The sequence below is a fragment of the Oncorhynchus mykiss genome, unplaced genomic scaffold (genome assembly GCF_013265735.2).
Source record: "Oncorhynchus mykiss isolate Arlee unplaced genomic scaffold, USDA_OmykA_1.1 un_scaffold_87, whole genome shotgun sequence".
Classification (NCBI taxonomy): domain Eukaryota; kingdom Metazoa; phylum Chordata; class Actinopteri; order Salmoniformes; family Salmonidae; genus Oncorhynchus; species Oncorhynchus mykiss.
This window is the reverse complement of record NW_023493659.1, coordinates 775,249-785,355: the sequence shown is the minus strand read 5'-3', so window position 1 is coordinate 785,355 and position 10,107 is coordinate 775,249. Positions and strand designations below refer to the sequence as shown.

Genomic DNA, 10,107 nt, shown 5'->3' with positions numbered 1-10,107 from the left:
GGTGGGGCTAATGCTTAAGAGGGTGTAGACAGAGCTCTCCAGTAGGTACCAAAACATTCAAGGGCCATTTTCTAAAAAGTGGGGTTAAGTTTATCAACTTTCAAAGCAGAATTACTTCCCCATTGTTCCTCAACTGTCGTGTATGATGTACCATTTTCTAGCTCAGTCTCTACATTTATCCAATGTACAAAACACAATTTCAAATGTTGCTACATAAGACCGAATCGGGGAGGTCGGTCACATTTGTTAACCATCCGATAACATTGAGTTTACACAACAGTCACCGGCTTCATTAATGACGTCGTCCCCAGTGACCGTACGTACATATCCCAACCAGAAGCCATGGAACACATCCACAATGATTGGTCCTGTTCATTAGAGAACACTGTTTCAACCAGGGTCCTGTCTCGTTCATTAGAGAACACTGTTTCAACCAGGGTCCTGTCTCGTTCATTAGAGAACACTGTTTCAACCAGGGTCCTGTCTCGTTCATTAGAGAACACTGTTTCAACCAGGGTCCTGTCATGTTCATTAGAGAACACTGTTTCAACCAGGTCCTGTCATGTTCATTAGAGAACACTGTTTCAACCAGGGTCCTGTCTCGTTCATTAGAGAACACTGTTTCAACCAGGGTCCTGTCTCGTTCATTAGAGAACACTGTTTCAACCAGGGTCCTGTCATGTTCATTAGAGAACACTGTTTCAACCAGGGTCCTGTCTCGTTCATTAGAGAACACTGTTTCAACCAGGGTCCTGTCTCGTTCATTAGAGAACACTGTTTCAACCAGGGTCCTGTCTCGTTCATTAGAGAACACTGTTTCAACCAGGGTCCTGTCTCGTTCATTAGAGAACACTGTTTCAACCAGGGTCCTGTCATGTTCATTAGAGAACACTGTTTCAACCAGGTCCTGTCATGTTCATTAGAGAACACTGTTTCAACCAGGGTCCTGTCTCGTTCATTAGAGAACACTGTTTCAACCAGGGTCCTGTCTCGTTCATTAGAGAACACTGTTTCAACCAGGGTCCTGTCTCGTTCATTAGAGAACACTGTTTCAACCAGGGTCCTGTCATGTTCATTAGAGAACACTGTTTCAACCAGGGTCCTGTCATGTTCATTAGAGAACACTGTTTCAACCAGGGTCCTGTCTCGTTCATTAGAGAACACTGTTTCAACCAGGGTCCTGTCTCGTTCATTAGAGAACACTGTTTCAACCAGGTCCTGTCATGTTCATTAGAGAACACTGTTTCAACCAGGGTCCTGTCTCGTTCATTAGAGAACACTGTTTCAACCAGGGTCCTGTCATGTTCATTAGAGAACACTGTTTCAACCAGGTCCTGTCATGTTCATTAGAGAACACTGTTTCAACCAGGGTCCTGTTCATTAGAGAACACTGTTTCAACCAGGGTCCTGTCTCGTTCATTAGAGAACACTGTTTCAACCAGGGTCCTGTCTCGTTCATTAGAGAACACTGTTTCAACCAGGTCCTGTCATGTTCATTAGAGAACACTGTTTCAACCAGGGTCCTGTCTCGTTCATTAGAGAACACTGTTTCAACCAGGGTCCTGTCATGTTCATTAGAGAACACTGTTTCAACCAGGTCCTGTCATGTTCATTAGAGAACACTGTTTCAACCAGGGTCCTGTTCATTAGAGAACACTGTTTCAACCAGGGTCCTGTCATGTTCATTAGAGAACACTGTTTCAACCAGGGTCCTGTTCATTAGAGAACACTGTTTCAACCAGGTCCTGTCATGTTCATTAGAGAACACTGTTTCAACCAGGGTCCTGTCTCGTTCATTAGAGAACACTGTTTCAACCAGGGTCCTGTCATGTTCATTAGAGAACACTGTTTCAACCAGGTCCTGTCATGTTCATTAGAGAACACTGTTTCAACCAGGGTCCTGTTCATTAGAGAACACTGTTTCAACCAGGGTCCTGTCTCGTTCATTAGAGAACACTGTTTCAACCAGGGTCCTGTTCATTAGAGAACACTGTTTCAACCAGGTCCTGTCATGTTCATTAGAGAACACTGTTTCAACCAGGGTCCTGTCTCGTTCATTAGAGAACACTGTTTCAACCAGGGTCCTGTCTCGTTCATTAGAGAACACTGTTTCAACCAGGGTCCTGTCATGTTCATTAGAGAACACTGTTTCAACCAGGGTCCTGTCATGTTCATTAGAGAACACTGTTTCAACCAGGGTCCTGTCTCGTTCATTAGAGAACACTGTTTCAACCAGGGTCCTGTCTCGTTCATTAGAGAACACTGTTTCAACCAGGTCCTGTCATGTTCATTAGAGAACACTGTTTCAACCAGGGTCCTGTCTCGTTCATTAGAGAACACTGTTTCAACCAGGGTCCTGTCATGTTCATTAGAGAACACTGTTTCAACCAGGTCCTGTCATGTTCATTAGAGAACACTGTTTCAACCAGGGTCCTGTTCATTAGAGAACACTGTTTCAACCAGGGTCCTGTCCTGTTCATTAGAGAACACTGTTTCAACCAGGGTCCTGTCATGTTCATTAGAGAACACTGTTTCAACCAGGGTCCTGTTCATTAGAGAACACTGTTTCAACCAGGGTCCTGTCATGTTCATTAGAGAACACTGTTTCAACCAGGGTCCTGTCTCGTTCATTAGAGAACACTGTTTCAACCAGGGTCCTGTTCATTAGAGAACACTGTTTCAACCAGGGTCCTGTTCATTAGAGAACACTGTTTCAACCAGGGTCCTGTTCATTAGAGAACACTGTTTCAACCAGGGTCCTGTTCATTAGAGAACACTGTTTCAACCAGGGTCCTGTTCATTAGAGAACACTGTTTCAACCAGGGTCCTGTTCATTAGAGAACACTGTTTCAACCAGGGTCCTGTCATGTTCATTAGAGAACACTGTTTCAACCAGGGTCCTGTTCATTAGAGAACACTGTTTCAACCAGGGTCCTGTCATGTTCATTAGAGAACACTGTTTCAACCAGGGTCCTGTTCATTAGAGAACACTGTTTCAACCAGGGTCCTGTTCATTAGAGAACACTGTTTCAACCAGGGTCCTGTCTCGTTCATTAGAGAACACGATCAAAACATGTTTCAACCAGGGCAATAACTGTAAACTAAAAATAATAATACCAGTCTAAATATGAATTTTAGGAGGGGTTTTCAATCAGATTTATTTATAAAGCCCTTTTTACAACAGCCGATGCAACAAAGTGATATACAGAAACCCAGCCTAAAACCCCAAACAATGTCAATCTAGTTTAACCAATAGCAGTTCTTCATGGTTCCAGGAAGTGGATAAAGTTAATGTGCAGAAAGACACGGTTGGAAGAAGCTTCATTTTCCATAGCGGTCAAAACCATTTGTTTACTAAACAGGGGTGTCACCAAAGCGGTGTTGTATGCATCAGGAAACTCCCAGATTAATTCCATAAAGCCCTAATGATCACATGGTAGGGCAGGACATCTCTTTGGCACTTCAGACATCTGATTACTGCTGTGTGTCAGTTGAAGAACAGGTCTTGACAGATACGTTGTGTATCTTCAGGGCAGGTGACTTCATGTCCGATGGTTCTGGGATCTGCATAGATCTCATGGTCGTTTCCCCCCTAAAGCAGTGTCAACATTAATATATCATATACTGTAGTTTCCTCCATAAAGCCATAACACGGTTGTCGTAAAACTATAACACGGTTGTCGTCGTCATAAAGCTATAACACGGTTGTCGTCATAAAGCTATAACACGGTTGTCGTCGTCGTCATAAAGCTATAACACGGTTGTCGTCGTCATAAAGCTATAACACGGTTGTCATCATAAAGCTATAACACGGTTGTCGTCGTTGTCGTAAAGCTATAACACGGTTGTCGTCGTCGTCGTCATAAAGCTATAACACGGTTGTCGTCATAAAGCTATAACACGGTTGTCGTCGTAAAACTATAACACGGTTGTCGTCGTCATAAAGCTATAACACGGTTGTCGTCGTCATAAAGCTATAACACGGTTGTCGTCGTCATAAAGCTATAACACGGTTGTCATCATAAAGCTATAACACGGTTGTCGTCGTCATAAAGCTATAACACGGTTGTCGTCGTCATAAAGCTATAACACGGTTGTCGTCGTCATAAAGCTATAACACGGTTGTCGTCGTCATAAAGCCATAACACGGTTGTCGTCGTCATAAAGCCATAACACGGTTGTCGTCGTCATAAAGCCATAACACGGTTGTCGTCGTCATAAAGCTATAACACGGTTGTCGTCGTCATAAAGCTATAACACGGTTGTCGTCGTCATAAAGCAATAACACGGTTGTCGTCGTCATAAAGCAATAACACGGTTGTCGTCGTCATAAAGCTATAACACGGTTGTCGTCGTCATAAAGCTATAACACGGTTGTTGTCGTAAAGCTATAACACGGTTGTCGTCGTCGTCATAAAGCTATAACACGGTTGTCGTCATAAAGCTATAACACGGTTGTCGTCGTAAAACTATAACACGGTTGTCGTCGTCGTCATGAAGCTATAACACGGTTGTCATCATAAAGCTATAACAAGGTTGTCATCGTAAAGCTATAACACGGTTGTCGTCGTCATCATAAAGCTATAACACGGTTGTCATCATAAAGCTATAACACGGTTGTCGTCATAAAGCTATAACACGGTTGTCGTCGTCATCATAAAGCTATAACACGGTTGTCATCATAAAGCTATAACACGGTTGTCGTCGACATCGTAAAGCTATAACACGGTTGCCGTCATAAAGCTATAACACGGTCGCCGTTATAAAAGCTATAACATGGTTGTCATCATAAAGCTATAACACGGTTGTCATCATAAAGCTATAACACGGTTGTCGTCATAAAGCCATAACACGGTTGTCGTCGTCATAAAGCTATAACACGGTTGTCGTCGTCATAAAGCTATAACACGGTTGTCATCGTCATAAAGCTATAACACGGTTGTCATCATAAAGCCATAACACGGTTGTCGTCGTCATAAAGCTATAACACGGTTGTCGTCGTCATAAAGCTATAACACGGTTGTCGTCATCATAAAGCTATAACACGGTTGTCGTCATAAAGCTACAACACGGTTGTCGTGGTCATAAAGCTACAACACGGTTGTCGTCGTCATAAAGCTATAACACGGTTGTCGTCGTCATAAAGCTATAACACGGTTGTCGTCGTCATAAAGCTATAACACGGTTGTCGTCGCCATAAAGCTATAACACGGTTGTCGTCGTCATAAAGCTATAACACGGTTGTCGTCGCCATAAAGCTATAACACGGTTGTCGTCATAAAGCTATAACACGGTTGTCGTCGTCATAAAGCTATAACACGGTTGTCGTCATAAAGCTATAACACGGTTGTCGTCATAAAGCTATAACACGGTTGTCGTCATAAAGCTATAACACGGTTGTCGTCGTCGTAAAGCCATAACACGGTTGTCGTCATCGTAAAGCCATAACACGGTTGTCGTCATCGTAAAGCTATAACACGGTTGTCATCATAAAGCTATAACACGGTTGTCGTCGTCATAAAGCTACAACACGGTTGTCGTCATAAAGCTATAACACGGTTGTCGTCATAAAGCTACAACACGGTTGTCGTGGTCATAAAGCTACAACACGGTTGTCGTCGTCATAAAGCTATAACACGGTTGTCGTCGTCATAAAGCTATAACACGGTTGTCGTCGTCATAAAGCTATAACACGGTTGTCGTCGCCATAAAGCTATAACACGGTTGTCGTCGCCATAAAGCTATAACACGGTTGTCGTCGTCATAAAGCTATAACACGGTTGTCGTCGTCATAAAGCTATAACACGGTTGTCGTCGCCATAAAGCTATAACACGGTTGTCGTCGCCATAAAGCTATAACACGGTTGTCGTCGTCATAAAGCTATAACACGGTTGTCGTCGTCATAAAGCTATAACACGGTTGTCGTCGTCATAAAGCTATAACACGGTTGTCGTCGTCATAAAGCTATAACACGGTTGTCGTCGTCATAAAGCTATAACACGGTTGTCGTCGTCATAAAGCTATAACACGGTTGTCGTCGTCATAAAGCTATAACACGGTTGTCATCATAAAGCTATAACACGTTGTCATTATAAAGCTATAACACGGTTGTCGTCGTCATAAAGCTATAACACGGTTGTCGTCATCATAAAGCTATAACACGGTTGTCGTCGTCATAAAGCTATAACACGGTTGTTGTCATCATAAAGCTATAACACGGTTGTTGTCATTATAAAGCTATAACACGGTTGTCATCATAAAGCTATAACACGGTTGTCGTCATCATAAAGCTATAACACGGTTGTCATCATAAAGCTATAACACGGTTGTCGTCGTCATAAAGCTATAACACGGTTGTCGTCGTCATAAAGCTATAACACGGTTGTCGTCATCATAAAGCTATAACACGGTTGTCATCATAAAGCTATAACACGGTTGTCGTCGTCATAAAGCTACAACACGGTTGTCGTCGTCATAAAGCTATAACACGCTTGTCGTCATAAAGCTACTTACAGGTTTAGTTTTGTCTCCAAAGAAGTGTATGGTTTTATAGGAGTCTTTCTCTACCAGGCCCAGACAGTAACGCTTGTCCCAGCCCTCTGGGAACACATCAAAACTGATCTGACCACCTGCAGAGTTGGAGCGAGGAAGAGTGGAGGGCAGGGAGGGAGAGAAGGAGATTAGAGGTCAGACTCACCTATAGAGAAGTGCTTAGGGTTAGAGGTCAAACTCACTTATAGAGAAGTCCTTGGGGTTCAAGGTCAGGGTTTAGAGGTCAGACTCACCTATAGAGAAGGTCAGTCCTTTGCCTTTAAACTCCTCTTGAAGAACGGCAACAAACTTCTCTCTGATTCGTTCTTTCTGTTGAGAGACAGCGGTCAATCAAAGTGACCTAACGACACAGACTGACAGACAGACATCATCCCTCCATACTTGGTCCAGCTGGTAGAACTCTATCCTCTCCTCCTGACTACAGCTCCGCCCGACCGGTGACACGTTCAACATTCCATTACGGAACTCTATAAACGTCCCCCTGAGGAGACACAGACAGACAGAGGTGGGTTGAACGTGTGAGAGAGAGAGAGAGTGTGTACCTCTACCTGGGTAGTGTAATCAAGGCTAGGTAGTTGAGACAGACAGAGATGGTGTGAGAGAGAGAGCGTACCTCTTCCTGGGTAGTGTAATCTTGGCCAGGTAGTTGAGACAGAAGTTGATGAAGTCTTGAAGAAGATCCTCCCCCATGTACGCCTGGATACTCTGAAACAACCAATCACAGCTCTGGATCCTCTGAAACAACCAGTGACTACAACGTGTCCATCTTGGTCAATAAACCACATGGGAGCATCAAAGGTTAGAGGTCAGGGTCTTACCTGTATTGCTACCAGCTGTCCATTCTGATAGGCCACCAATCCGTTTTCAGCAAACAGATAGTCCACCTTCTCGACCACTACGACACACAAATGCCCACATTACTACACAGTGTGTGTGTGTGTGTATTGTGGTAAACTATTTAATATAGTAAACTATTGACTAACTAAAACTCACCCGTTGTGAATGACTTATTAATGCAGTAAAGATCAATGATGTTTTAGTGTGTGTGTGTGTGTGTGTGTGTGTGTGTGTCACGACCTTTACAGAGAAGAGCTGAGAAGGTCAGAGCAGCTAAATACAACCTGACAGATCAGTTGACTCACTCTCTCTCTCTCTCTCTCTCAGTGTAGATTCGCTGATCTTGATTCCATAGTGAGACGTTATTGGTTGATCAGTGACTCTGCAGAGCAGAATATATATGATCTTGATTCCATAGTGAGACGTTATTGGTTGATCAGTGATTCTGCAGAGCAGAATATATATGATCTTGATTCCATAGTGAGACGTTATTGGTTGATCAGTGATTCTGCAGAGCAGAATATATATGATCTTGATTCCATAGTGAGACGTTATTGGTTGATCAGTGATTCTGCAGAGCAGAATATATATGATCTTGATTCCATAGTGAGACGTTATTGGTTGATCAGTGATTCTGCAGAGCAGAATATATATGATCTTGATTCCATAGTGAGACGTTATTGGTTGATCAGTGACTCTGCAGAGCAGAATATATATGATCTTGATTCCATAGTGAGACGTTATTGGTTGATCAGTGACTCTGCAGAGCAGAATATATATGATCTTGATTCCATAGTGAGACGTTATTGGTTGATCAGTGACTCTGCAGAGCAGAATATATATTATATTCATATATTATATTTATGATGAACTGGTTAGTTTGGGTCCTGAATGCTGATGGCTGAAACATTCGGAAAGGGGCTGGAGTTGAGTCAGTGTGTTGGCAGCAGCCACTCAATGTTAGTGTTGGCTGTTTAACAGTCTGATGGCCTTGAGATAGAAGCTGTTTTTCAGTCTCTCGGTCCCAGCTTTGATGCACCTGTACTGACCTCGCCTTCTGGATGATAGTGGGGTGAACAGGCAGTGGCTCGGGTGGTTGTTGTCCTTGATGATCTTTATGGCCTTCCTGTGACATCGGGTGGTGTAGGTGTCCTGGAGGGCAGGTAGTTTGCCCCCGGTGATGCGTTGTGCAGACCTCACGCCCTGCCAGACACACCCTAACTCCCTCCCTCCCACACAGACACTCACCATCATCTCCCAGTTGTTCTTTGATCTTGACGAAGTCCGACCCCCCCACCACGCCGACTCGAACACGCCGCCGCAGACGCTGCAGAAAGTCCTCCATCCCGGGAGTCACCCTCTGAAACACACCAATACACGCTAGTACACTGCTACAACAACCAGTCAATCACATGGTCCTGGACGCGGCCCTGCCTCGACCACGGACACGGTCCTGGCTCTACCACGGTCCTGCCTCTACCACGGACGCGGTCCTGGCTCTACCACGGACGCGGTCCTGGCTCGACCACAGACGCTGCAGAAAGTCCTCCATCCCGGGAGTCACCCTCTGAAACACACCAATACACGCTAGTACACTGCTACAACAACCAGTCAATCACATGGTCCTGGACGCGGCCCTGCCTCGACCACAGACGCGGTCCTGCCTCGACCACGGACGCGGTCCTGGCTCTACCACGGACGCGGTCCTGCCTCGACCACGGTTACAGTCTATATCATTCACCTGGTGACTGACTAATATAGCTAAACCATAGCACTCTCTCTGTCTATTGCCTGGAGTGTTTACTAACAACAGTCCATTTGACCTGTCTTGAGTTATTCAGGGTTAGTGAACATGGTTCTATTCATTACCCCGTTTTGCAACAGAAACCGTTTATTCCAAACGTTTCGTAAAGAAAACGAGTTTATATTGGACAAATGCTGGTAGGTGTGAACTAACGTTAACGTTGGGTTCTTTTACCAGTCTGTTCGTTAGGTTAGTGGACTGTAGAAGGGGACCTGTCGGTAGCAGTACCGTGGGACCTATCGGTAGCAGTACCGTAGGAACTATCGGTAGCAGTACCGTAGGATCTATCGGTAGCAGTACCGTAGGACCTATCCGTAGCAGTACCTATCGTTGGTCTACTTACCTGTCGGGCGGCAGTCAGCGTCCCGTCCACATCGAAGAGACACAGCGTCGTGGTGTCGACAGCTTCACTCATCTTGTTCGTAATAAATGTGTTAGTAAATGACGCCAGACGGAGTTGGAGGATTAGTTATTCGCCGACATGGGACACAGAGGACGGGCAACTGATATGAGGCGGAAGAGACTAGTGGACGGACTGCAACGTCATCTGTGCTTTGTGTATACGGAAGTAAGTACAGTCCCTTTGTCCAATCACAGCGCATTGTGGGCGTGGCTTAGTAACGTTGAATTCGCTCGTCATGTCCGTTCGGGGAACGCCAAATATTTAGTTATTAGCCTGACCATTAAATACTGAATTATTGACCAACATAGAATTGAATAGTTTATTTTATTTGTCACCAGAGTCCAGCTGAATTGAGCTGTGAACAAGTTTCATAGGGTTTTGCACCACCTCGTTTTTTATTTAACCAGGTACTAATGGGGATCCATAATACATACAAATATAGCCCTCAGAGGAGGAGGGTACATGATGAGGTTATGGACCAGAACAGGGTCATATAGCCAACTGCTCTGA

The 10,107-nt window shown here is 44.4% G+C and overlaps 2 protein-coding genes across 2 annotated transcripts in view; one reads left to right on the top strand and one right to left on the bottom strand.

Moving 5' to 3' along the window:
• Window positions 1–3,129: 3,129 nt before the first annotated feature.
• On the bottom strand, window positions 3,130–9,750 carry LOC110514760 (phosphomannomutase 2). Its single transcript, XM_036971981.1, has 8 exons — window positions 9,538–9,750; window positions 8,639–8,750; window positions 7,372–7,448; window positions 7,167–7,258; window positions 6,935–7,034; window positions 6,787–6,862; window positions 6,515–6,630; window positions 3,130–3,592 (listed from the first exon to the last, which is right to left on the bottom strand). Exons 1-8 carry the CDS (start codon window positions 9,607–9,609, stop codon window positions 3,488–3,490), a joined length of 750 nt encoding a protein of 249 aa, XP_036827876.1. The 5' UTR covers window positions 9,610–9,750; the 3' UTR covers window positions 3,130–3,487.
• The window catches only part of LOC110517592 (translation machinery-associated protein 16), a 28,298-nt gene continuing 27,816 nt past the window's right edge, over window positions 9,626–10,107 (top strand). The window contains exon 1 of the mRNA XM_036971978.1: window positions 9,626–9,762. Within this exon, the coding sequence (XP_036827873.1) occupies window positions 9,676–9,762 (87 nt within the window). The 5' untranslated portion in view covers window positions 9,626–9,675. The remainder of the gene's footprint in view (window positions 9,763–10,107) is intronic.

Bases quoted from the DNA above. Each gene is read 5' to 3' on its own strand.
- LOC110514760 (XM_036971981.1), bottom strand. From the start codon at position 9,609: ATGAGTGAAGCTGTCGACACCACGACGCTGTGTCTCTTCGATGTGGAC. The intron at 7,035-7,166 runs GTACGCTCTCTC...GTGTCTCCTCAG, and splicing joins ATTACACTACCCAGGAAGAG to GGGGACGTTTATAGAGTTCC. The intron at 3,593-6,514 runs GTAAGTAGCTTT...ACACTGCTTTAG, and splicing joins TTGGAGACAAAACTAAACCT to GGGGGAAACGACCATGAGAT.